This window comes from Elephantulus edwardii, unplaced genomic scaffold (assembly GCF_000299155.1).
Source record: "Elephantulus edwardii isolate Elephantulus edwardi_28Jun2011 unplaced genomic scaffold, EleEdw1.0 scaffold00035, whole genome shotgun sequence".
NCBI classification, from domain to species: domain Eukaryota; kingdom Metazoa; phylum Chordata; class Mammalia; order Macroscelidea; family Macroscelididae; genus Elephantulus; species Elephantulus edwardii.
The window spans coordinates 3,097,327-3,124,268 of NW_006399785.1; the positions used below are offsets into that span (position 1 = coordinate 3,097,327).

A 26,942-nucleotide genomic window follows, 5' to 3' on the forward strand; every position below is an offset into this window, starting at 1 on the left:
ACCACAATCTTCATTGATAGAGAGGAATAACACCTGTAGAATGAATTGACAGTGATTTGAACAATGAGCTTGAGCATGAGGGAGATCTTGGGGATGGCACAGAGGAGACCAGGGATTGTAGGGTTAGGGTTATGATGACTGGCAGCGGACTAGACAGAACCTGACACCAACAGCAGCTTTGTTTTACCTTCATTTACGTATATGAGCTCTGTTAAGATACTGTTCTAGACACTTTTGAATATTCTTCATAAAGATTTTACTTGCCTCTTATATTAATTATATTTTCATTAAATATATAGATATGTTTAAAATGAAATAGATATATTTCATTAAATATATATATATTCTCCATTTAATATAAAATTCTGAGTTGTTAGTTTTTATTCCCACACTGTCCATGTGTTTTCTTCCTATCTAGTAATTTTTTATAGTATACTGAACTTTGTAAGAATGCAGTGTGACATATTTAATTTTGCTGACTTCCTTAACGTGTGTTGAATGGTGTGACAAGGCATTCTAGAGTTTCTAGCAGTTCCTTTTAGTTCTGTCACTCTTTGTCTTATTCTTTTTTATAATGTGTTAGTTTGGATATTCAACTTAATAATATAGTATATTATCAACCTAAGACATGGTCCTTACTTCTAAATCTTGTCTCTTTGAGCTCTCAAGTAAATGTCATAGTTACTTTATCCCATTTTTATTTTGCTTTCTTTTATTTCATTCCCTCCCCTCACCTGTCAAAGGCCAAACACCAATATCTCCCAACTTTACAGGACTTCTCATAGTGACATTCAGTTTTTATCTATAAGGAAGCTTAGATCTGCTAAGTATTACTGAGTCTCACTGGAAGCAAGAAGAACTCAGAATTTAGACAATAAGTAACCTTTATTGCTCACATGTGGGCTGACATCGCCAATTTTCTCTTCTGTATCACCATTGTTATTGCTGTTGTTGTTGTTATGTGCCATTGAGTCACTTGCAATTCATAGCGACCCTATGTACAAGAGCCCTAAACCCTGCTCTATTCTATGCCAACTTCATTGTCTCTGACACACCCACTCCCACTATCCCAATCACTGAATCGATCCATTTTATCAAGGGTCTTCTTCTCTTGCACTGTCCCTCCACTCTCCCAAACATGATGTCTTCTCCAAGGACATCTCCTTGCAACATGCCCAAGGAATGTCATGCGAAGCATCAGAATCCTTGCCTCCAAGGAGCAGCCTGGCTTCACCTGCTCCAGATCACCTTGTTTGTTCTCCTAGCAGTCCATGGTTTATTCAACACTCTTCTCCAGCACCACAACTCAAAGGCATTAATTCTCTTTCTATCATCCCTAGTTAGTGTCCAACTGGCCGATGCATGACATGCAATTGCAAAGAATAAAGCCCAGATCAGGCACACCTTAGTCTCCAGCCTGATGTTGTTGCTCTTCGGTACCCTGGAGAGGTCCCTGACAGCTGACTTTCCCAATGTAATTTGTCCCTGATTTCCTGGCTGCAGGTACCAAGCGTGTTGACTGTGGAGCTGAGCAAACTAAAACTGTTAACTTTCTCAATCTCTTTACCATCCATACTGATGCTGCCAATTGGCCTGGTGACGAGAATCTTTGTTTTCTTGATTTTGAGCTTTACTCCGTATTGAAGGCTGTAGTCCTTGACCTTCTGCAGCAAACATTTCAGGTCCTCCTCAGTTTCAGCACCATACTTAAACTAAAATTACCTAAGGAGCCTTGAAAATTTCCCATTGCATTAGCTTAGTAAGCATGAGTCTATCTAGAAATGGAAATGACATGTCTCCACACAGAAAGCCCAGGAAATCATTGGATTCTCTTCTGATGTGTCCTTTCTCTAAATAATTGCAGTTCATTATTGACTTTTTTCCTCAAGATTGAAAATAGTTAAAAAAAATAAAAAAATAGAAAAAGAAAATAGCTACTTAATAGTTTCTTTAAATTTTATGGTGATTTGTATATAACATTCATAAACATTGTATTTGATTCATGTACACTGTGTTTCATACATTCCTTCATACACATTGTATTTCATATAATCATTCCCACACCCTGTGTTTTATAACATTATCACCACTGATCTACGCCCACTATCACCCTGTTGTTTCAGGTCCCATTAGATCTAGCCTAAAATGTTCACCGCCTCCCTCCATCCACCGCACTCAGAGATCCGGTGATTTCCCCACCCGCCACCCACCCACCCACTCAGCACCCATATTTCACTCCCCTTCCCCCTTAAGTCTTTTACTCACATCTTATGAGTTATTCCTCTTTTCACAAAGGAAATAATTCAGATGTTCAACAGTTACTTCATATTTTTAACAGTTATATGATTCCTTCCATTGAGATTATAAGTCTAATAACACATATTCTGTAAAAGCTTAAGTTAGAACAGCCTTAAGCAATAGTCAAGAAATCAAAGGAGTTGTGTTGGGAAAATCTACTGTCAAGAATTTCTCTAAAGTGCTAAGCAACAAGAAAGTTGGTTTAAAAACAAAGCTGTGCTGGACCCAAGTGATGGTATTTTCAATGGCTCTCTATGCATGAAAAAGTTGGACAATGAACAAAGAAGACCAAAGAAGAATGGAAGACTAAGAATTGTTGGATGTGGGAAAGCATTGAATAAATAATGACTGTCAAAATAGCAAGCAAATCAGTCTTAGAGGAAATTCAGTCAGGGAGCTCATTAAAGACAAGTCACTTTCTTACAGCAAGATAGCAAAGGGAACCAGCGCTTGGAGAATGGTGCTATTCTTGGAAAAGCAAAGGGTCAGCAAAGGATATTTTCACAGATGGATTGACACAATGACATTGCAACAATGGGCCTATACAACCCAGCAGAGATGTTGAGGTTGTCAAAGGATTGGGCAAGGTTTTGACCTGTTGGATATAAGGTCACCATGAGTGAGAATTAACCTGATAGCTCCGAACAACAACAACAGGAGAGTAAAACAACAACTGAATATAATCTAGCTTGGTGAGTTACATAAAGTTTACTTATCAAAGGGATTATTGGACTAAAATCTTAATTATAAACAATATTAACTAGGCAAAAAAGAGGTAAAATAAATGTTTCATATGGATAAAATAACATCTGCAAAATTCTGGAGTTACGAAAGTATGTGGTATATTCAAAGAAGTGAAAACAATACTAACAATTGTGGACGTGCATTGTGTGAGTTAGACTGTACTAAATGCTTTATTTCCTCATTCATTCTGCACAGCTTTAATAGTTCAATTTACTGATGAGAAACTGAGATTCAGAAAAATAGTAGCTCTTCCTAAAGTTAGGAAGCTCTGGTGGCCTAGTGGCAAAATGCTGTGCTACCATCACAGAGGCAAGTGGTTCGAGGCCACCACCAGCTACTCTGAGGAAGGAGGATGAGCAGTCTCCTTCCAAGTGAGTGACTGCCTCTGAGAACCCACCAGAGGGACAGCTATGGGTCAATTCTTACTTAAAGGTGCACAACGAAACCACCACCACATATGGTTGCTTTACTTACGGGAGCTCAGAAAATCTTTTGCAGAGATTTTGTCAATCCATCTCCTTGAAGGTCTTCCTCTCTTTCGCTGACCGTCTACTTTCCCCAGCATGATGTCTTTTTCGAGAACTAGCCCCTCCTGACAGTATGTCCCATATACATGAGATGAAGTCCCACTCTCCCTACCTCTGGTTGTACTCCTCCAAGATAGATTTGTTTCTTCTTTAGACAGTCCATGATTTATTCAATATCATTCATCAGCACCATAATATAAAGGCATCAACTTTTCTTCAGTCTTCCTTAATTTTCTAACATTCAGATACATACAGAGCATTAGAATATGGAGATATGTGGGAAGCATATGGCTTGAGTCAGATACACCTTAATCTTTAAGCTGACATCCTTGATCATTAACACTTTATAACATTTATCCTTCTAAATATAGATAAGAGAAACAAACCAAATTGTTTATTTAAAGCAAGCCATATGCATAGATGTTCATATTTTAAAGTTTAACTATTATGAGGTCACTGGTGGTCGCTACTTGGTTTCTTTCTACATAGAGGATTTGGATTGGATTTCTGACCAAGGTACCTCACATGTAGTCACCACTTATCTGTCAAGAGAACAAAAAGCTCTGTCTTGTAGAATGCGAAAGCAGCTTGCTCTTTGGAGACAAGGATTTTGAAGCTCCACCTCACATACTTTGGACATGTATCCAGGAGAGACCAGTCCTTGGAAAAGAATATCAAGCTCAGAAGGAGAAGACCCTGTGTGAGATGGACTGACACAGTGACTGTGATAATGAGGTCAGGAGTATCAGAGATGATGGAGTCGGCTCAGGATAGGGCAAGTTTCAGAGCCATTGTTCATAGGGTTACTATGAGTCATCTACTTGACGGCACATAACAACATCTGTTAGTGAAAGTTTTATTCTGCTATGATGAAATAAATGTCAGCAGACTCTGGACTAAGACAGACTACAAAGAAAGGTCTAGTGTTTGCTTTCTGAAAAGCATCCAGTGAAAACTCCAAGAATCCCAAGTTTCCATCTACAGTCCTCTCATAGTGATGAGGCATGATGTCAGCATGAACTGGGGGCCAACTCAAAGTTGAGTAACAGCAACACTTAAATATTAATTGAAGAAATGAAATCAAATCTTATTTCTCAAGGTATCCGTGATAATAGAAGGAGAATTGATGCCGTTGAGCTGTGGTGCTGGAGAAGTGTATTGAATATACCATGGACTGCTAAGAAAACGAACAGGTTCAGCCTTGAGAGGGTTAAACCAGGCTGCTCCTTTGAGGCAAAGATTCTGAAGCTTCATCTGACATACTTTGGACATGTTGCAAGGAGGGACCAGTCCTTGGAGAGGGACATCATGCTTGGGAGGGTGGAGGGACAGCACAGGAGAAGAAGACCCTCTATGAGGCGGATTGATTCAGTGACTGGGGTAATGGGGCTAGATGTGTAGGAGACAGTGAGATTGGCACAGGACAGAGCAGAGTTTAGGGCTGTTGTACATAGAGTCGTTTGTTGTACATATGAATTGCAGGCGACTCAATGGCATATAACAACAACAACATATCCTATATATCACTTATATATCATATTTATGGATCTCACTTTAAAATTTTTTAAATTAAATTTTATTTTATTTTTAAGAAATGTATTTTCATAGGTTATATTTAAGTATTTTGTTATGTTTGTTATTTTTCTTTTTTATTTAGTATTATTTTTATATACTAGACTCTGAATGTGATGGTGGTGGTATTACATTTATGCGCTGTCAAGTTACTTGCTACTCATAGCGACCCTATGTGCAATATCTCTGAACCCTGCTCTATTTTGAGCCAATCTCACTGTCTCTGACAAACCTACTTTCATTTCCCCAGTTATTGTGTCAATCCATCTCATCCCAGGTCTTCCTTTCCTGTGCCGTCCCTTGATCCTTGCAAGCATGAGATTCTTCTCCAAACGTACCAAGTGAATCAATAATGTTTTCATGTTTTATATTAGAATTGGAGAGTTGACACAGTGACAGATAAATGGGCAATGAAATAACCTTGCATAGTAAAAAAAATGGCAACGATAAGACTGAACAGTATGTGAGCATGGAGCACTTCATGAAGGGAAAAAGGGCTGGGTGCTACTTTTTGAAAGAATGTGGTAAAAATTCCACTGTAAGAAAGTGACCAGAATGAATGATAAGCAAACATAAAGTGAAGCTCTAGGAAGCATGTCACACTTGAGAGGGGTCAACGTGGAAAGAAGGTCTCACTGTGTGCGTTTCACCAAAGACCAACAAGATACTGTCACCAGGACAGAGCCGTAGAGACGATGGCCAGCACTGCTGTTGATGGTGCAGCCAGGACTGAGTTTATGGTAGAAAGAGTGGGGGGGGGGCGGGTTTCTAAGTATAACCTGAAGCTTTTGTACAACTTATGTTAAAGAGGACAATCTGATTCCATTTACGTAATGACTAGCTCACTCTGCTGTGTAAAAGAGAAATCGATCAGGATTTTCAGTCCATGGACACTGATGGTGATGTTAAACAGACTCAAAGGGAAACCTGTCAGGAGCCTTTCGTTAGAAAACTGTCATTTCAGCAGAAAGAGAAAAGAGGAAGTGATGCATAATCTTAGTTTAAATTGATTTGTATGCCTTTGTTGTATGGTCATCACCTTCTGAACTGATTTGCCGATGTATATTTCAACACTAAATTTGAGGCTTTCTGGATGCTCGGAGTAAGACGGTATTGAGTTGGACAATTGCGGTCTCAGTATTTCAGTTGCTAGGTTGCCTAAGTCAATCATAGTAACCTTATAATACAGAGCAGAACTCCATCGATATGATTTCCAAAGCTATAAGTCTTGTGGAAACAGACTGCCAACTCTTTCTCCTGAGGAACATCCGTTGGGTTCAAACTTCTGAGCACTCAGCCGTTGCACTTCTGCCCTCCTCTTCTATCTTGCCTCAGTCCCCATCAGTGCTTCTTTGCCTTGAGTTTCATTTTACCCCCATACACAACTGTACAGAGAATTGACTACTTGATCATTTTTTTAGTGAATCCACTCTCTTTCATTTGGAATTAATCTGTATAAGCCCCATTCATTAACATACAAAGTGGCCTGTCATCTCTGGGCAGGTCAGCGTATGCTAATGAAGTTGTGTATCAAGGATATTTTTCTCCCCTCTCTTTCAGGGAAGGCAAAAGTACTTAACAGGTGATTGCGGTTTGAATGATTTATGCTCTGCAAGCATTTATTGCCATTGTAATCAGATAGGAGCCATAATGGAAACAGAAAACTGTTGTGCGGGCCCTTCACGCTGGTTTGAATATTGAAATAGCAATCTCTTTGAAATTTTTCGCATGATGTTTGCTTTCTTTTCTATCTTGGTAAAAACCACACATGCACACACACACTACCCACCAAAATGTGTATTGATTTTCCATAAATGTACTTGTATGATTCTGCTTTTAATTTGCTAATTGTTATTTCTAATATGACCAGAAAGGTCTTGGGAGGGGGGAGGCTAGAGAGACGTTATGATTGGTCTGTCTTGGAAGGGGTGTTCCAGTCAATGCCTGTGATGGCTTGAGTGAATGGCTGCACGCCCCCACCTGCTTGGCTTCCCCTGCAGCATGCACATTCCTCCCGGCAGGAGATGTTAACAGACTTGACCCCCGTATCTTCTAGGTTTCCTGTACAATCAGAGCAGCACCAAGCGCAGCATCAAAGAGCGTCTCATGAAGCTCTTGCCCTGTTCAGCTGCCAAAACGTCATCTCCTGCTGTTCAAAGCAAGTTTCTTTGTTTGTTTGTTCCCCCTCACACTGTTTGTTTGGTTTTGTCTGTTTAGATGTGCATGCGATCAGTTCCCTGCTTCCCAAAAGAATCAGTATATTGTATTTCTTTTTATTAATTATAATGCAAGTTTACAGAGACTTAGGGTTTCCAGTCATTCATTGCTGCACTTTTCTCCCTGCCCCATCCCCTCCTCCCCAATTCACTTTCCTCCTTGATGAGTAAAAGAAAAGCTCTTTCATTATTTTCTAAAAGCTAACTCCACTTTGGAGTCTTTATGATGAGTGCCCCTCTGCAGACATTATGACGTTAGTGGCTCAACCTCAACCTGAGCTTTTTAGAATTTGGAAGCTTTTGTTTGATCTGAAGTTTGAGGAGGCAGCTTAGGATTGATTTTAGGTAATTCTTAGGGTTTTTATTGCCTCCTTTGCTGTAATAATAGCTAGGCATTTGCCATTGTTGAATGCTATTGGGTCATTTTCAAGTGACAGCACTACCACGTGAAAACTGCCCCACAGGGATATTTCTCTACTTTATGTAAACATATCAATGAGGCATAACTGTCTAGTCAACAGCCACACGTGTAATTCATTGTGCTGCTAAGTGTTTCCGCTATGAATTTCATTCACACACTCCTTGCCATTGAATCACAACCAATTCCTACCTGACCCTTTATTGGGTTTCTAAGATGCCAAATGACATGAGAAGAGATCGCTGATCTTGATCCTCCAGAGCCCCTGGTGGATTAAAACGACCAGAGGAGTGGTCTTTAGATAACCAACACGCTCAGTGGGGAAGATGCCACCAGAGCTCCCTGGGACAGATGTAAAAGCCTGTGAATGTCTTGAGGTGAGACGCACAGACTATAGATATGTTGCCAGGAGGGGCTATTCCTGGGAGATGGATACGATGTTGAGAAGGGTGGAGGGTCAGCAAAGGAGAGAAAGACCCTGAACCAAGCGGATTGACACAGTGACTGCTGCAATGGGCTCAGGTGTGTCAGGAAGTGTGAGGATGGCGCAGGATGGTACAGGGTTCTGATCTTTTGTTCATAGGGTTGTACTCAACTTGAGGACACCTAACAACAACAGCAACAGATGTCTTGAGTCTCAAACGCTTGGCATGTTATTTAGACACTGTCTAACAGCAGAGTGTTGAAGCCAGATTTGCAAGATTCGCTGTACAATAGAAACATGTTTCTCAAGTGTCACACTTTGGGTTGATTCCTCCCTCTGTCTGTTCTTTGTTTCTGAGTTAGTGACATCCTTGAGAGTAGAAATAAAATAAAGGTTAGCTGAGAGGAAACACTCTACTTTTTAAAAGAAGTTGTATATGAAATTTAGGAGCCTGGTACGGGGGACACAAGTAGTCAAGTTGTTGTTGCTGTAAGTTCCACCAAGTCAACTACAGCTGATGGCAACTCTACGAGCAATTGATCTGAACGTTGCCACATCCTGTGCGGTCCCCACAATCTCCCTCATGCGCAAGCCTCTCATTACGGCCACCACGTCACTTCATCTCATGAGAGGTTTCCTCTCTTCTGCTGACCCTCTACCTTTCTGAGAATAATCTCTTTATCTAAAGACTGGGCCCTCCTGATAACATGCCCAAAATACATGAGGACAAGTTTCACCATCTTTGCCCTGAAGAAGCACCCTGGTTACACTTCTGAGACACATTTGTTTGTTCTCTTGACAACCCAGGGGATATTAAGCACTCTTTGCCAACACCGCAATTCACAGGAATCGATTCTTCTGTTATTCATTGTCCAACTTTCAGATACATAGAAAGCAATTGAAAATACCTTGACTTTCATCAGGCACATGTTGTTCTTGAAATGAATATGTTTGTTTTTAATCCTCGGATACTTCCTTTTTTAATTTGTTTATCCTTTTAAAAAATTTTCTGCTAGTTTATTTACAAAATTGACAACAGTTTTCCCAATGCAACCTATTTTTTTATTTCTTGACGACTACTACCATGAACTGTGGATCAATTAAAAATTGTCAAGTTCTGGACTACTCACCTAAGCATTTCATACCCACCCAAAAGCACACCAAAAGCAAGACTTGGCTGTTAGCTCCTGAAGTCTGCCAGACTTGAAAACTTAGTGAGAAGTTATAAAAAGCGCGGGTGTGCTTCTTATAAATTCCCATTGACAACCACCAACAATAACATACACAATTTGTAGGAGTCCACTGGTTGCCCAAAGGTTCAAACACATGACTAATGGCCAAAAACCTGTAGGTTCAAACCCACTCGGTGGCTTTCCCCAAGGAAAGCTAGGCAATCTATTTCTGAAAGACCACAACGTTTAAGACCCTGTGGAGTAGAATTGTTCCACAGAGAAGAGGGCACCCAAGGCCAACTCAATACCTCCAGTGCATTTCTTATATAGTTATTTGTATAACATTCTATATCTAGAGATACTCTTGCACACTCAGTTTTTAAAACATCAGATACCTCTTAGAGTTTAATTAAGAAAGTAGTTTTTGCCATTAAGAGAACAAAAAAAAATCAAGATACCAAGTAAAATATCCTAAGTATATTATTATAACTTTGAGCCCATACTTTGAATTATTACACTTCACATGGTTTCAGGCCATTTCATTGAAACCATGGGACATAATGACTTGGAAATATCAATTCCCTAACATCTTGCCAACCTCCATAACACTTATAGGAGGAAATATGCAAAGAATCTCACATAATCCAATACATCTGGTGAAAATATCAAGAAAAGAATACATGGTAATTTGTTTGATACTAGCCAAAGGTTAGATGTCATAAAAGTAAAATTTAATGCTAGTTTATTCTTTCATCCGTTCAACACATATTTATTATATGTCAGTTCTTGTCCCTTGTACTTGACAATAAATATAACACTGAGGTTCGTTGTGTGGTAAGAGTGGACAGGGAATAATTACATGTATTATTAACAATCCACTACACAAAAATGTAAAACTATGTTTGAGATGCATTGCTTTAAAAAAATTATTTCGTTTTGCCCACACACACATATGCCATCTCACAAATAAATTGCAACACTCATCTCCACCAACCTCGGTGACCATAATCTGCTATAATGGCAAAATCTAATCCTGCATGATATTCAAACAGTGGAAGTGGTATTGCTCCTATTTGCCAGTGAATGCTGGTTATTAGAACCATTGATTTTCTCCTTCCAAGCTGGAATAGAAATGGCCAATTTACTAGCTGTTCACTGAAAACACAGTAATTTGTACACAGTAAATAGGTGGCATGTGACTTGAAAATGGATATCTATAATCACTTAGGGAAGAACATAGTTTTCCAGTCCTCTCAGCTGTCTTCCTCTTCTAATATTTGAGAATACCACATCCTATATAAATTATAAATAAATGTTCAGAAATGATGCAATGTATGTTTCAATTAATTTTGAGAGAAGTAATGGGATAATTTTTTAAAAGAAGATAATAATAAAAGGACATGTTAGATTATATGAGAAGATCATATAGGAAAGACATTTTTAAGAAGATTAATATTGACTAGTCCTTGGAGAAGGGCATCATGGTTGGAAGGGCAGAGGGACAGCACAGGAGAGGAAGACCCCGAATGAGATGGATTGACTTAGTTACTGGAGGAATGAGGGTAGATGTGTCAGAGACAGTGAGACTGGCTCAGAATAGAGCAGGATTCAGAGCTTTTGTGCCAAGGATTGCTATGAGTCACAGATGACTCAATGGCACATAACAACAATATTGAAAGACTGGTTCATACCATTACTATCCAGCTGCTCCATAGAAGAAGGGTGAGCAATCTCCTCCTGTATGATTAACTGCCTCTGAAAAGCTACCAGAGCATCAGCTGTTGGTCATTTTGGACTCTACAGTACACAACAACAACCACCACTACCAATAGACCAAGCTAAATGTCAAGTAGTTGATTCAAACTCATGGCTAGACTGTATCAGACATCTGAGGTTGTAAATCTTTACAGAAGGCTGTTCATTTTTCTCCTAGGGAGCTGCTTGTGGATTCAAACTGCTGAGGTTCTAGTTAAAAACCAAACATACTGTGCACTCTCACCCTCAAAAAAACCCTCAGAAAGCTTCAAACTCTCTCCTTTATGACTGGTTTCCAGTCATAACAACCTTCTATCAGATTCCTGAGATGTAGATCTCAACAAGAGGAGATTGCCTATCTTTCTCTTTGAACCGCTGTGGATACTCAGACCTGTGTTAACGGCACACATCACTACAAACTCGCTATCAACTTACAAGGGCTCCCTAGTTCTCAGTCTGGATGGACCCCAGAACCTCTGAAGCTAGATATCTTGTTCACTAGCCAACACTTGACATCCCAGGGAGACTCTCTAGTGAAGCAGATTCCTTGAACAGGAGGACACCTTATTTCTACTATCATATTGTTCTTTGTAGATGCCATCAAATTTGTGACCCTGCATGCAGCACGAGACACTGCTGGATCCTGAGCCGTCCTCATGATCGCTGCTGAATTTAAGCCTTACGGCTGTAGCTACTTTGTCCACTCATCTTGTTAAGCTTCCTCCTCTTCTTTTACTGACCCTTTAATTAACCAAGAACAATGTCTTTATTTTTCCAGGAACTGGTCCTCCTGATAACACATCCAAACTGTTTCAGATGAAATTTCATCTCCTTCGCTTCTAGGAAGGATTCCCACTTCACTTCTTCACAGATCTCATTTCTCTGAAATACATGGCCTATTCTATACTCTTGACCAATACTACAATTTAAAGGCATTTATTTTTCCAATGTTTCTGTCATTCATTGTCCAACTTTCACATGGAGATGAGACTTTTATTATAGGTCTTTTATTTACTCTCTAATTATGATTTGAGAATCAATAAGAGATATTTTATTCAGTCTCCATTCCTGATCTAGGCATCCCAGTGGCCTAGTAAGTAAGGAGTTGCACTGTTGTTTTTATGTGCCATCAAGTTGCCCGCGACTCTATGCACAGCAGCTCTGAAGCCTAACCTGTCCTGAGCCAGTCTGTATGACCCTGACACACCTATCCCCGTTACTCCAGTTATTGTATCAAACCATCTCATCCAGGTTCTTCCTTTCCAGTGCTGTCTCTCCACCCTTCCAAGCATGATTTACTTCTACAAGGATCCGTCCTTTCTGGCCACGTACCCCAAGTGTGTTAGATGGAACTTCAAAATCCTAGCCTCCAATTGGAGAAACTTGATTTCCACCTCTCCAAGACAGACGTATTTGTTTTCTTGGTGGTCAATGATATGTTCAAGACTCTTCTCCAGCACATAATCCAAAGGCATCTGTTCTTCTGTCATCTTTAGTCACCATCAAGCTCTCTGATGCATATCAAGTAATTTTGAAGACCATGGATTGAATCAGGTGCACCTTAGTCTGTAGCCTGACATCGTTGCTTCTCAGTACTTTGGAGAGGTCTCTAATGGCAGATTTTCCTAATGCAATTCATCTTTTTATTTCCTGGCTGCTGGTGCCAAGAGTGTTGAGTATGGAGCTGGGCAAGCTGTAACTGTTAACAACCTTAATCTCTTCTCCATTTATCATGGTGCTGCCAGTTGGCCCAGTGGGGAGAATCTCTGTTGTTGCTTTGATGTTGAATTTTAATCCATGTTAATGACTATAGTCCTTGACTTTCTGCAACAAGTGCTTCAGTTATTCAAATTCGCCATCTGCTTCATAAGAAAGATGAGCATTCTCCTCCTGTATGATTTCCTGTCTCTGAAAACTCACTGTTGGATCAGCTATGAGTCAGTCCTGACTCGATGGCAGTGTAGTCATTGTTGTGATTCATGATCTGGCATCAGACATCTTGCAATCTTTACAGGTTTAAAAAGTTGGTTTGAGAACTTAAGATGAGAGGTTGGTGGATAGAGTCAGTTATCAGAGTGTCAGCAAGTCCAGGCCACAAGTACAGAAGCCTAGACAGCAATATCTTCATGCTGGTTGACACACTGATGTGGATGAAGATTGCTTGGGCTGTATGGCTTCTAGACTTGAAGAGAGTAGAGTAGCCAAGAGGATTTCCCATGCCAGGAAGCCTCAAACTGAATAAACTAAATAAAGAAAGGGCTATCTACTTTAACTGAATAAAAGGATATCTGCTTTAACTGAATAAAGGGCTATCTGCTTTAACTGAATAAAGGACTATCTGCTTTTCCTAAAAAGGCAATTAAGAAGATCTGTTTAATTCTTCTGGAAGTTATATGAGATTTATCAATACTATGCAAACAGTAGAAGAGAGAAATGTTTATTGAAGACAAACACAACTCCTATTGAGATGAGGAATATGAAGATTTCCAGACCACAGACTCCTAGAGTTCAAAGGTAGAGTAAAAGAAGACCTCTAACTCTACCTCAGATCTACTTCAGACTTGTCCTCATAAACAGAGAAGAGCACTGGTTCACCAGGAAACCATCTATGTTGTTGTAGGAATAGACTTAGTCCGTGAACCAAAACAGCCTTATTCTCAACTTTCAAACCTGCCCTTCCTAGTCCCACTATTAAGCGTAATAGGCAATGAGTTTGCTTCTTTCCTAGGATATCTTTCTTCTTTCTGTGTTTCTTCCAACTCCTCCTCTTGAATTGGGAAGGTAATTGCTTTGTTTTATCATAATTTGAAAAGTCACTTAAGATCACTGCAGTGAATTTGAAATTTACATAATAGGATAAATGAAAAATTACAAAAACATGCACCACAACTCATCAATAAACCAACTTTATGCTACATTCAAGTTGCTATAAGTAACTACTAGTCATTTTTTCCTCCCTTTGTGTTTATACACTAATGATTTGAATCAAAATTGGACAACTTTTAAATACAAAAGTAGGATGATTAATTTGACTCCTATTCCAATACTGTATATGACCAAAATTTTCTTATTCTGCATCAGCCAGGGTTTGGGTAAGAAACATATGGAATGCTTACATCTTTGGCTGGAAGATAGTTTAACAAAGGGAGAGGTGTCAAAGGTGTGGGCAGGGTTTCCAAAGTCCACAAGGATGATGAAAACCTCTGTGTTAGGGACTGTAGAAGGTTGCCATGTCTAGGTCACTGATGGTCAGAAAGTAGACCAAGTCCCGGCTATAGCTATGACTACAAAACAGCCTCTGGTCCTTGAACAAGACATGCAGCTGCCACATCAATCTGCCAGAAAGGGTCCCCCAGAGGAAAGGACTACTGCCTTTCTCTTCTTCTCTCTTGTATCTCTGTTTATTTGCCCAAGTGGTAAGCCAGAAGGTAAGGGACCCAGAAGATGTTAGTTGTGGAGGCTACCTTCCTATGCCCTAGAACAAAACAAAAAAGGGTGAAGAGGTGGTCAGGAGACAAAATGAAGGCCATGGGGACTAGATTCCATGTATCCTGAGGGCCAGGACTGTGTGTGATGGGCTAAATTGCAGTTCTGAGGCAGACCTCCTCTTCTTGTAAGATTTATTCCCAGTTACAGAGCATTTTAGAAACACCTGTCATTTTCATAAATATATGTTATGTTGAGCTTTAATCCATATTGGCGGCTGCAGTCCTTGACCCTCTGCAGCAAGCGCTTCAGGCCCTCCTCAGTTTCAGCAAGCAGAGTTGTGTCATCTGCAGGTTGCTAATGAGTCTTCCTCCAATCCTGTTGCCACACTTCTCCTAGAGGCTCAGGTTACACTGAGTATATAACTATTAGTTTAAGACAACTATCTCTGGATGGTCTCCTCCCATGCAATTTACTGCCTCAGTAAACCCGTTGGAGGGTCAACCATAGGATGTTCCGACATGACAGTACATAACAAGAAACAACAACAACTTCTGAAGGACCGCCAAACCGCTGGTCCTGTTCTGTCCCGAGTGGACGGCGAAGACCCAAGACTCCAAGACACCGGCTTGATGCAACAGCAAGAGGAGAGATTTATTGCGGAGCTCCGGGCCGACCCATATCTCTGGCAGGAGACAGAGGAGTCGACCGCGAGCAGACAAAGTTGGGTTTTTTTATACACTTTAGGGGGATACAACTGAGTATCAGCTTCTCATTGGGTGATGAAAGCACAATTTGAATTCATTGGTTCAGTGTTCGCTCAGGGTTTACACAGCATTGTTGCACGTAGCACTTGCGGCAGTCACGTAGCACATGTAGCAGTTAGATAGATCTTTAACTATAGACTGGTGTCATAAATTCTTAAGTATACAGTGAGTTCAAACTCCAGAGCAGTGGAAGAGCACAAGATACATTGGTTATCAGTCGGGAAACAAAGGCACATGGGTTATCAGTTGAGCTTGTTTGTTCTGCCTTTCTGCTAGCTATTCTTGAAATACTGTTGCCCTGGATACCTGGGTGTGGGGCTTTAAAAATTAACTTAGCTGAGAACTATAGAAACTTAAGTTTAATTCAGCTGAGAACTATAGGGACTATTTTAATTTCAATCTTTTCACTTCATAGAAGTTTTTCCTGTAGTCAGCACGTCTGTACCAACCGTTAATCTAATAGCATAGATTGAGAGCTGTGAATCTTTATGGAATTGAACTCATATGTTTCCCCAGTAGAGCTGCTGGGAGGGTTGACCAATCAACTTGTTGGCTAGCAGTAAAACGCTTAACCAATGCACCACCAGGATTCTTAAAAGGAGACTTAGAATCCAGAATTCCATAACTAATACACCACATGAGAACACTGTTGTTGTTGTTGTGTACCATCGTGTCAGAACCGTCCCAGTAGGTTTTCAGAAGCAGTTAATCACATGGGAGAAGATTGTCCATCCTTCTCCTGCAGAGCATCTAGCTGGTGGTCTCGAACCATGTGCCTTTGAGATTCCGAAGTAGCTTCTTGCCACTAGGCCACCACAACTCATGTGACAATAATGATAATTTATTTAAAAATTTTCCAGCATGTCTATAGCTGTATCTGGTTTTACAGAAGATTTAAGTAATTTATTGCTCTCTGCTCCATTCTTTCCGCCCCCCCCCAAAGTAATAATTATTTTCTTTTCTTAGTCAAGGAACATTATGTATCAGAAAGGTTATTTACCAGATAATACACAGGAGTTAATGCAAAAAGTAAAGTATTAGGTACTTGATTAAATGGATGTTTATACTTAAGCACAGGTTTTTATTTAATTTTGTTTGATAATAACATCTGCCCAGTAATATCTTGCTGCCCTCATTCAATCAAAATAAAAGATTCAGTGAATTAGAGCCTCCTTCTAGGGTTTCTGTTGTTGATTTGAACAGAGCAAAAGTGAAAGCTGTTGTGAAGCTAGATTACTCTTGACTGGTAATCACCAACAGCATATTGCCTTGTATAATTACGAAACACAATTTCTCAAGTTTATTTCAGATTTGTGTGTGTGTGTGTGTGTGTGTGTGTGTGTGTGTGTGAAGCCTAACAAAGCATTTCCGCGTGTGTTTTCGTCCTGCTGGTGTATTAAAGACGGAAAGTTTCCTGTGCCTTTCTTGGCAGAGAACCCATCAGCACTTGGCTGGTGGAGGATTTGTTTGCAAAAACAATAACTTGAACTGCCAACAGGCTGTCAATTAAAAATACAACAGTAACCTCCAGGAAATTAGAAGAAAAACATGCTTAACCTTCTGACAGTTAATTGCTCCCATGCCCGCTCCTGGGTGAGTTTAGTGAAAAGTACTGGCCTGGGCACAAGTCAGCACATTCTCTAACTCCCCAGGGATATGACCCAACATGACTTGTAAACTTAAAATGTAATTTTTTTCATAATAGAAAGGAAAAGCAGTAGAAAATGACTCAAATTTATCGGAATTAACCCATCTAGCACATAGTATCTCCAAGTATGTTTTAAGTTCTTTTTTTAATTTTTTTTAATTTTTATTATTTTGTGTACGTGTACCGTCAAATCAGATCTGACTGGTACAGGAGGAGATTGCTCCTCCTTCTCCAGCAGAGCATCTGGTGGATTTGAACCATGTACCTCTGGGATTGCAGTGCAGCTTCTTGCCACTAGGCCATCAGAGCTCCCCATGTTTTGAGTTCTTTTCTTCAGTTTGACTCACTGTATTATGAAAATAACCCTATGAATGAGGCATTTGCACATCGTTTCATTTTACAGAGTATGAAATTGAGGCTTTGTCTGTAGGGAGTTGAACTGCTATCCCTAAGACTGATACTTTTTTGGTTCAAAATCACCCATGGGTCCAAGACAGAAAGATGGTCAGTTTTTTCCTATGTGATTTATAGCGTCACAAATCCAACTGAAAGTTAGCTGTGGGTCAGTTCAAACTTGACAGCAAATGTGAACGTGAGCATAACCTAATAAAAATTTGGCAATTCAAAACCACCAGTTGGCCTTGTAAAGATTATACTGGTGAAAATCCTATGGGGCAGTTTTTTCTGTAACTTCTCTCTATTCTCCAATTCTTCTCAATGTAAAATGGAAAGAAAAATCAAGCCAGAACTCATTGTTACTAAGTCTATTCCAACTCATAGCAAACCCTCACTGGATTTTGTAATCTATACCGTCCCCCCCCCCCAGCAATGATGAAAATGTTGTGGGGATTTTATTATATATAAGCACTCTTTTATTTTTTTATATATGGTTGCTTTGAAGAGGATCTATGACAAGGAAACAGGTAGTTAACAACAACTGTTTGTTAGCATAGACCTCACCTCATTGTAATCAAGTCAACTGACTCATAACTGACCCTCTAGCAGGTTTCCAGAGGTTGAAAATCACACTGGAGGAGATTGCCTTTCTCCTTCAGAAAAGAGGGTGGATTCAAACTCCCGGCCTTTGAATTGGCAGCACAACCCACTACTAACTAAGCCACCAACGCTCACGTAAGGGACTGAAGTCCTTGCACTGCATCTTCTTTAAGTCCCCAATCAACGAAGGGCTTCCTTTAGCATCCTTCAACGTGTTAGCATCCTTTACTGTGTTAGCATCCTTGAACGTGTTAGTAGTATCCTTCAATGAGAGCCTCTTGAGGAAAATCTTGCATTTCCCCATAGATTCTTTTAGTTGACATTTTTTTTTACCACAGGTTAAAATATTTGCAAGATACACAATTTCTGACACATTTATGTATTGCCCAAAAAAAATAAACCCCAAATTGTGCACACTTCTGAATGGAAGTCCATGGAATGTAAAGATGATTTAATACTAATCATCAGTCTTGCAAGAAGCCCCAATGGTACAGGGTTAAAACACTCGGGTTTAGCAGAAAGGTTGGTAGTTTGAGCCCCCTCCCGGCTCTGTAGGAGGGGGAAGTGGCACTCTCTGCTTTTGTAAAGATTCACTCCCTCATTGCCATTGACTTGGAACCATTCAGAACAAATGCTCTAGCAAGTTTTCCGAGGCTGTAAACCACATGGAAGGAGGAGAATGCCCGTTTGTATCACCTCTTAAGTTACAAACACATTTGCCTCATTAGAAATACTTGCACTTTCCCTTTCTATGGCCTTTCACAGGCTTTAAGCTTTTTCCCCTCCTTGTTATAAATTTCAGCCTCTTTACAAGGTTTGTAATCCCCTATGAGACTGCCCCATTGCATAGAGCTACAATCTCTCTTTCCCAAAGACATGACTGAAGAGATGAGGTGACTTATCCACAGTCGCAGAGGTATATAGTGACAAGATGATAAAATGGACATTATTTTCCCAATCGATTCTTTTATTACTCTTTGTATTTACCAGCCAATAATCTTCATTAAAATCTGAATGAGTTTTGATAGCAGAATTCTAAGGCTGGAATCCCTTGGACAGCTGTTCATCTTTGATTGGTTTAGTGGATTTTATGTCAACACAACAGGCATTAAAGGAACACTAACTGATTGAAAAGTACCAGTGTGAGAAACAGGGGAACACAGGCTCACTCTAAGGCTAACGTGGTGGTGACAGAAAAAGACAGATACATCGCTCAGACCCAACAATGCTGTGAGAGGCAACACTTAGGAGACACAAGAACTGAAGAGTTAAGAATAATAACTTTTGGATGAGCCAATTTTGTTAAAAACTCTGGTTTTATTTCTAGATAATTACAGAGAATCTGGTTAAATTAAACCTTCTGGGTTTCTATTTTCTCATCTCTAAAATGTACAACATCTCCACCATAGAGACAACTCAATTGGTCTAGTGGACAGAAAGTGATGCTACCAAGCCAAAGGTGGGTGATTTTATTCTGCAGCCCTCAGGACTGGTTTTAATAGTTTTTGGTCAAACATTCTTCTAAGTCCTATAGCACTGGTCTGTGCATTGCTGTACAGAGCTAACTCGTGGTTGCTGTGATGCTTAACACTGTGACAATGATGTGACAAATGTGATAATGGTTACCCGTGGTGGACAGTGTTAGGTGGAGCTTCCCGATTAAAACAAGCTTGGAAGCAGGAATGGCATCCACTTCTGAAATAGCTTACCTATGGAAACTGTATGAACTTGGAGAAATGACTAAAATTATATGAGTGTTCAGGTCTTTCTTTCATAGCGTTGTCACTATGAGTCATCTACAACTAGACAGCACTTAATAACAACAACAACAAGATGGACTTCTAGGAGAACAAACAGGTCCAACTTGGAGAGGGAGAAACCAGGCTGCTCCTTGGAGGCAAGGATTACTGACATACTTTGGGCATGTTGCAAAGAGGGACCCCTTGGAGAGGGACATCATGCTTGGAAGGGTGGAGGGTCAGCACAGGAGAGAAAGACCCTCAATGAAATAGATTGACTCAGTGACTGGGGTGATGAGGGTAGGTGTGTCAGAGACAATAAAGTTGGCACAGGATAGAGCAGGATTCAGATTCACTGTATATTAGGGATGCTGTGAGTTGCAGGTGACTCGATGGCACGTAGCAACAACAACAACAAGAAGATGGAAATAAACAACAAATTGTGTGTGTGTGTGAAATAAGCATATGAACATTTGGTACAGTGACACATTAGTAAGTGATCTATACATTTTACTGGTGTTAGAGTTATGTTAGTTCTATTAAGATGGTCTCTACAACTATAACCACATAGATGAGATAAAATTTCAACCAGATGCCACTCACAAGAGATAATATTTTTTCAGGACCCTTTAGAGAGAATACTCATTATCCAAGGAGGTGATAACGAAGGAAAGTGTGCTAGGTTCTGGGAAGCATGAAGCTTAGATAGTCAGGAAAAGCAAGAATTAAGGAGGAAATAAACTGAAAGGTGAGCTAGGGTGAGTGTTTGAAGGAACTCGCAGCCACCATCAGGCTGAACTTACTAGGCCTAAATGATGTGAGGTCACTCAAGGCTTTTAAACTGGAAACTAATACGGATTCTAAGATGGCCAGGGCCAGGCAATGACAGAAGTGGCTGGAACACAGAAGTTCAACTTTACAAGGGTTAATAGTAAACCTGAGGTCGGAAAAGACATCAGCAAAGTTCAAGGGCAACATTTGAAGACAAAGCACAGACAGGTTGCAAAAACTATGAGCAAAATATAATGGGCTGTTGGTCTAGGAAGAGGAGGGAGAATGTGGCACAAAAATAAGGGCTGACAGCAGGTGCATTATTACAAGAAGTGACAAAAAAAGACAGGAAATCTAGTCTGAAAACTGCTTAGACTTCTGGGTAAAAGGTGATTACAGCAAATAATTATCTGCAAATAACCATGAAAATTTTAGTACTATTTATAGCAAGAGCATTCAGATCATATCCTTACAATCCTCACTTACATGGGAAAGCTAAGCAAAGAAATTAAGTCACTAACCCCGAATTCACAATTACTAATTCTTCTAGGTCCTGTAACACTGGTACATCCACTTGCTGTACAGAGGTAACTTGTGGTTGCTGTGATGCTAAACACTGTGACACTGATGTGTCAAATGTGCTAATGGTTACCCATGGCAGACAGTGTTTGGTGGAGCTCCCAGATTCAAACAAGCTTAGAAACAAGGAGTGGCATCCACTTCCGTAATAGCTTGCCTAGGAAACCCTATGAACTGGAGAAAGGATGAAAATTATACAGGTGTCCAGGTTTTTCCATTCATAGGGTTGCTGTGAGTTGCCTACAACTCGACAGCACTTAACAACAACAACAACAACATCCAAGAAGATATGACCTCACGTATAGGAACTCTACAGTTTAGGGTCTTTATCACTGTATGGCCCGGTCTAGGAGACACCGAGCACCCTAGTGCCAGTGAGAGTTGTTACTGCTGTTGTGTGCTATTGAACCAGAACCTCCTCATAGCTGACTGACTCTACAGTAGGTTTTCAGAGACAATAAACCACATGGGAAGAGATTGTTCATCTTTCTCTCATAGAGCAGGTGGTGGATTTGAACTAAGTGCTTTGGGTTTGGCAGTGCAGCTTCTTACCACTAGACCACCAGAGCTCCCTGTGCCAGTGCCTCAGTTCTCATATATGGTGACGGTATGTGTGTCAGGGGAGAACTGGGCACCAGAGAGTTTTTAGTCATTGGTTTTTAGAAGCAGAATCATCAAACCTTTCTTATCAGAAACAAATCAAGTGGACTTGAATTGACGACCCTTCAGTTAACAGGTGAGCATGTCAACTATTTGCATCACCCAGGGACTCAAAAAGAGTTAACAGATCTTTTAATGTTATATAGTGGAGGGAGAATGGACAGGGGAGATTGCAAAGACAAGATGTAATTGAAAATAGTAGAAACAATTGTGGATATCAAGGGTTGGACAGAAGAGTGATAAAGTGGTCAAACAGAAAGGATATTGGTGATATTTTTCAAGAGAAGGAGCTGAGGATACTGTGGTAATGAGCTAAGAAAAGATGACAATTTTTGGACATGTTGGCTTGAAGTGGCTGCAAAACATAACTTACTCTTTTTTTGTTTATTTGTTTGGGGTTTTTTAATTTATTATTAATTTCAATGAAAATTTACAGAGACTTTAGATTTCCATTCATTCACTGTTGCACATTTCTCCCTGCCCACCCCTACCCCCCAATACACTACCCTCTTGGAAAAGTAAAAGAAACATTCTTTCCTTGTTTTACAATCCCTCCCCCTAGGTCCACTCCACTATGCAGCCTTTGCTCTGGACTCCGTCATGACAAAAATACCTAATCACATATCCCTTTTAAACAGTTTTCTCCCTCATCTGTTTCAATGCAGTATACATTATTGAATGCCTCTTTCTCAGTCTCCCTCCAACCCCGATGTTAGTCCTGTTTTACAACAGTGGCACCATGCAGTATTTGTCCTTTTGTGACTGAGATATTTCACTCAGCATATTGTCCTCCAGGGTCACCCATTTTGAATAATATTGCATGAGTCCCTTGTTTTTTCAATGCAGTGCAGTATTCCCTTGTGTAAATATACCACAACTTCTCTATCCATTGGTTTGATGATGGGCACTTAGGTTGTTTCCAACTCCTTGCTATTGTGAACAAAGGTGCATAAACAGCTTTACTGTTTGTTTTTAGATACTGTCTAGTCAGTTCTGACTCACGTAAACCCTACATTCAACAAAGCAAAACACTACATCATCCTGTGTCATCCTCATAATCACTGTTGCAGCTACGATGTCCCTGCATTTTATTAAAGATTTTTTCCCTCCTTTTAATAATCAAGTAGATCGATACAGTGACTACCGCAATGGGCTTGAGTGTGCCAGAAATGGTGAGGACAACACAGGATAGGACAGGGTTCAGATCTGTTCTTCACAAGGTCACTATGCTGATGCTAAGTGGTAAACGTTCTTCTCCAGGGACTGCTACCTCTTGATAATGTATCCAAAGTATGTGGTGCTTCTGCTTATACTCAGTTCAAGACAGATTTGTTTGTTCTTCTGACAGTCCGTCCATAGGACTCTCATACCTAAAGGCATCAGTTCCTTCACTGATCCTCCTTAACTCTATTGTCAGCTATCATGTACACACGCGATGATAGACAGTACTGTAGATTGGGTCACATGCTCTTTAGGCCCCAACGAGGCATCACTATTATTACTTTAGAGAGGCAGTTTGTAGCTCATTTGACCAACACGATACATTTCTTGTCTTCTTACCTGAGACTTCTATTGGCATCGATTGTGGAACCAAATAAAATGGAACTCTTGACAACTTCAATCTTTTCTCCATTTATCATAGTGTTGCATGTTGGTCTAACCGTGAAGAGTTTTATTGTCTTCTTGTTGAGGTGTAATCCACTTAAAAGATGGTATTTTTCATTCTTTCACGGTATTCCAAGTTTTCTTCATTTTCTGCAAGCAAAATGATGTCCTCCACATAGCACAGGTTGTTGATGAATCTTCCAATCCTAGTACTACATTCTTCAAATAGTCCAGGTTCTGTGATTATCTGCTCAGTTTACAAATTTAATAAATAGTTAAAAGGTGCAACCCTGATCTACAGATCTCCTAATATCTACTGGCAGAGTTCTCCAAAGTGCTAAAGAGCAATGATGTCAGTCTAGAGACTAAGGAGCACCTGATTCAGGCCATGGTCTTCGCAATCACTTGCCGGATAGTGACTAAGGATGACAGAAGGATTGATGACTCTGAGTTGTGGTGCTGGGGAAGAGTCTTGAACATACCACAGACCACCAAGAAAACACATCTGTCTTAGAGAGGGTGAAATTAAGCTGCTCCTTGGAGACTAGGATTGTGAAGCTCCGTCTAACACACTTTGGGCATGGGGAGGAACATCGTGATGGAGGGACAGGGAAAGAGAAGAAGACCCTGGATGAGATGGATTGATACAGTAATTGGGGTAATGAGAGTAGGTGATGAGAGTGGACAGTGAGACTGGCTCAGGACAGGGCAGGGTGAAGAGTACATAACATCACTATGAGTCATAGACAACTCAATGGTACATAACAACAATAACAAAAATTTCAAATCATACAATTTTTTTATTTGAATGACTCTCTCCTGATCTATGAATCTTTAACTAGAGAATGTTTTATCCCCCAAGCCACTCATCCTACATGAAGTCAGTTTGAATTTCCTCTTTTTTCTATGCCATTAAAATGGAGAAGAAGGATGGTGAAAGGTTTAGGATTGAAGCCAAGAACCACACGGAGGCAGAAACATTTCTCAGAGTTTATTGTGGGCTGGGGGGCTACTCAGCAAAGGGAGTAACACTGGGGGTTGGGCTTAGAGGTGTTTCTATGGGGTTTCAGCAAGTGTGATTTAGGGGGTTGTGAGCTCAGTTTGACATTGCAGTAGCTCATTGATGCATAAAGTTTCTGAGTTTGGAAAAGGTCCTACAATGGGAATTTCTGAGTTCTGGTTCTGTGGAATGTCCTGACAGGATTTTCTGAGTTCTGGGTTCAGAAAATGTCCTAACAGAATTTTCTGAGTTTGGGTTTCAGGAACCATCCTGACACAAGAATTTCTGAGTGGGGCTTCAACCTCCATTTTAATTTTTAGCCCAACAGATGAAGCAATGAGTATTTATTGAAAACCACACCATAATTTAGAGAAACAAAGCTGTTCCCTCTTCTTTTGCTTTTGTTAATCCTTTCACGAGTGCTCACTCACCTGGCTTCTAATACTGTTATTAATGTTTATATTCCATTTGCTTTGACCTGACATGTTGCCTTAACCTGAGTCCAGTCGGGACTGCTTTCTACAAGTTTCCTTTAAGCTCGGAAGCTGGAGTCTAATGCTTCAAGCAGATTCAATTTTCCACTCCACCAGGTCTGTAAAATGCAGAGAGTTACTACGTTATCTGCTTAGATTTTGGGGTTAAAGTTTAGTCGTCTTATTTTCAAATTGCCTTCTTGCCAGGGGATATGGAGCAGTAAGTTTGATGGGTAGGAGTTCTTTACAGAAACACTGGCCTTCCTAGGTTTGCAAGGCAACAGAACAAGAAAAGTGTAGCTAAAACAGATAGACTTTAGAGCGCAACTGACGGAGGCAACCTTACTCACCTTTCAGCTAAATATTCTCTTTGGAGACTTAAACAATGACAGACTACAACAGAGTGTTCTAGAATCTGTTTCAAATTTGAATATTGTCCTTACAGTTTTAGAGACTAGAAGCCCAGGTTCAGGGCCCTGGGTCTATGGGAAGAAGGCATTTTACTCTCTTGTCAGGTCTGGAGGAAGGTCCCCCAGTCTCTTGTTAATCTTCATGGGATGTGACACCTTTCTTCTCCCATCCCTGTTTGCTGACTTGCTTGTTTATTTCCAAAGAGATTGACTGAAAACACACTCTATGCTAATCCTGCCTCATTTACATAACAAAGACAACCCATTCCCAAATGAGATTGCCACAACAGTACCTGGTTTTTTTTATTTTCTCCAGACCCAGACACCCATCTGCTGGCTTGCCATCTCTACTCAAATATTCTATTTATTATTTCTTTTTCTGCTAAAATTCAAAGTCGATATGAAGAAGAATTTTATCTATTTTGTTCACTTCATGGTCTGTAATATCCTGAACAGTGTCTGTCGTGGTGTCTTTGTTGTTAGGTGTCCTAATGCCAAGTACTACTCAGAGAGGTCCTATGAACAACCCATATAAACCCTGTCCTATCCTGTGCCACCCATCATCTCTGACGCACTAAAGCACATGTTACAGTCATTGTATCAATCTATTTTGTTGAGGACCTTCCTTTCTTTGGCTGACCCTCACTCTTTCAAGCAAGGTTATCTTTTTCCAAGGATTAATCCTTCTGTTCTTCTAGGTCGTATAGCTCTGGTCTGTCCACTTGCTGTACAGAGATAACTCATGGTTGCTGTGAAGCTGAACACTGTGACACTGATGTGCCAAATGCGATAATGGTTACCTGCAGTGGACAGTGTTTGGTGGAGCTCCCCGATTCAAACAAGCTTGGATGCAGGAATGGCATCCACTTCTGAAATAGCTTGCCTCCAGAAACCATATGAACCTGGGAAAAGGAAGAAAGTTATACAAGTGTTCAGGTCTTTCATTCTTAGAGTCGCTATGAGTCGCCTACCACTGGATGACACTTAACAAAAACAACAAGTCCTTCCTAGCAACAGTACTCAAAGCTTCCTCTAAAGGACACTCTAGTTTCACTTTCTCTAAGACATACTTGCTTGCTTTTTTGACAGTCCATGGGATATTCACTCAGTATTCTCCAATGCTACAACTCAAAGGCATCGATCCTTCATCTGTCATCCTTATTCCCTGTCTAACTTTCAGATGCATAGCAAATCAATGAAAAGACTGTGAGGCGAATCAGGTGCACCTTAGTCTTTAAACCAGTAGTGCTTTTTAGTACTTTGGAGAGGTCCTTGATAGCATATATTCCCAAAGTAATGTATCTCCTGATTTCTTGACTGCTGGTATCAAGGGTGTTGATTGTGGATCCAAGTGAGATAAAATTTTTGACAGCTTCACTCCTTCCTCCACCTTTCATGATCTTGCCCACTGGCCCAGAGCTGTACTGATAATATATGTCAGCAGTCACTGAGCTGCCCTTCACTGATGGCAACACCATATGCAATGGAGAAGCACATGATTGATTATTGATCAGACTACTGTGACCCACAGGACTTGCTTTAGCTGAGTTTTGTAAGTCAACTCCTTTGTGTTTCTTCCTACTCTCTCTTAGACTAAAAGCTCCCTGAAACCTGGTAAATCAGATACAATACACTGACAGATGGATGGTTACTACACAAGACATCTACTGACTAGAAGTCAAGGTCAAATCTCTGCATGAGAAAGGTGGATTTTACCACTGAGCCACCATTGCCTCCAAAAA

General features: G+C 40.3%; 1 protein-coding gene across 3 annotated transcripts in view; it reads left to right on the top strand.

The window, feature by feature from the left end:
- KCNIP4 (Kv channel interacting protein 4) overlaps window positions 1-26,942 on the top strand; it is an 839,530-nt gene that overhangs the window by 574,276 nt on the left and 238,312 nt on the right. The window contains exon 1 of one of the 3 annotated variants that reach the window (XM_006884509.1): window positions 7,203-7,299. The exons of the other annotated variants lie outside the window; for them this stretch is intronic. Within the exon in view, the coding sequence (XP_006884571.1) occupies window positions 7,248-7,299 (52 nt within the window). The 5' untranslated portion in view covers window positions 7,203-7,247. Of the gene's footprint in view, window positions 1-7,202; window positions 7,300-26,942 lie in introns of those variants that run through there. 3 annotated transcript variants of the gene reach the window in all.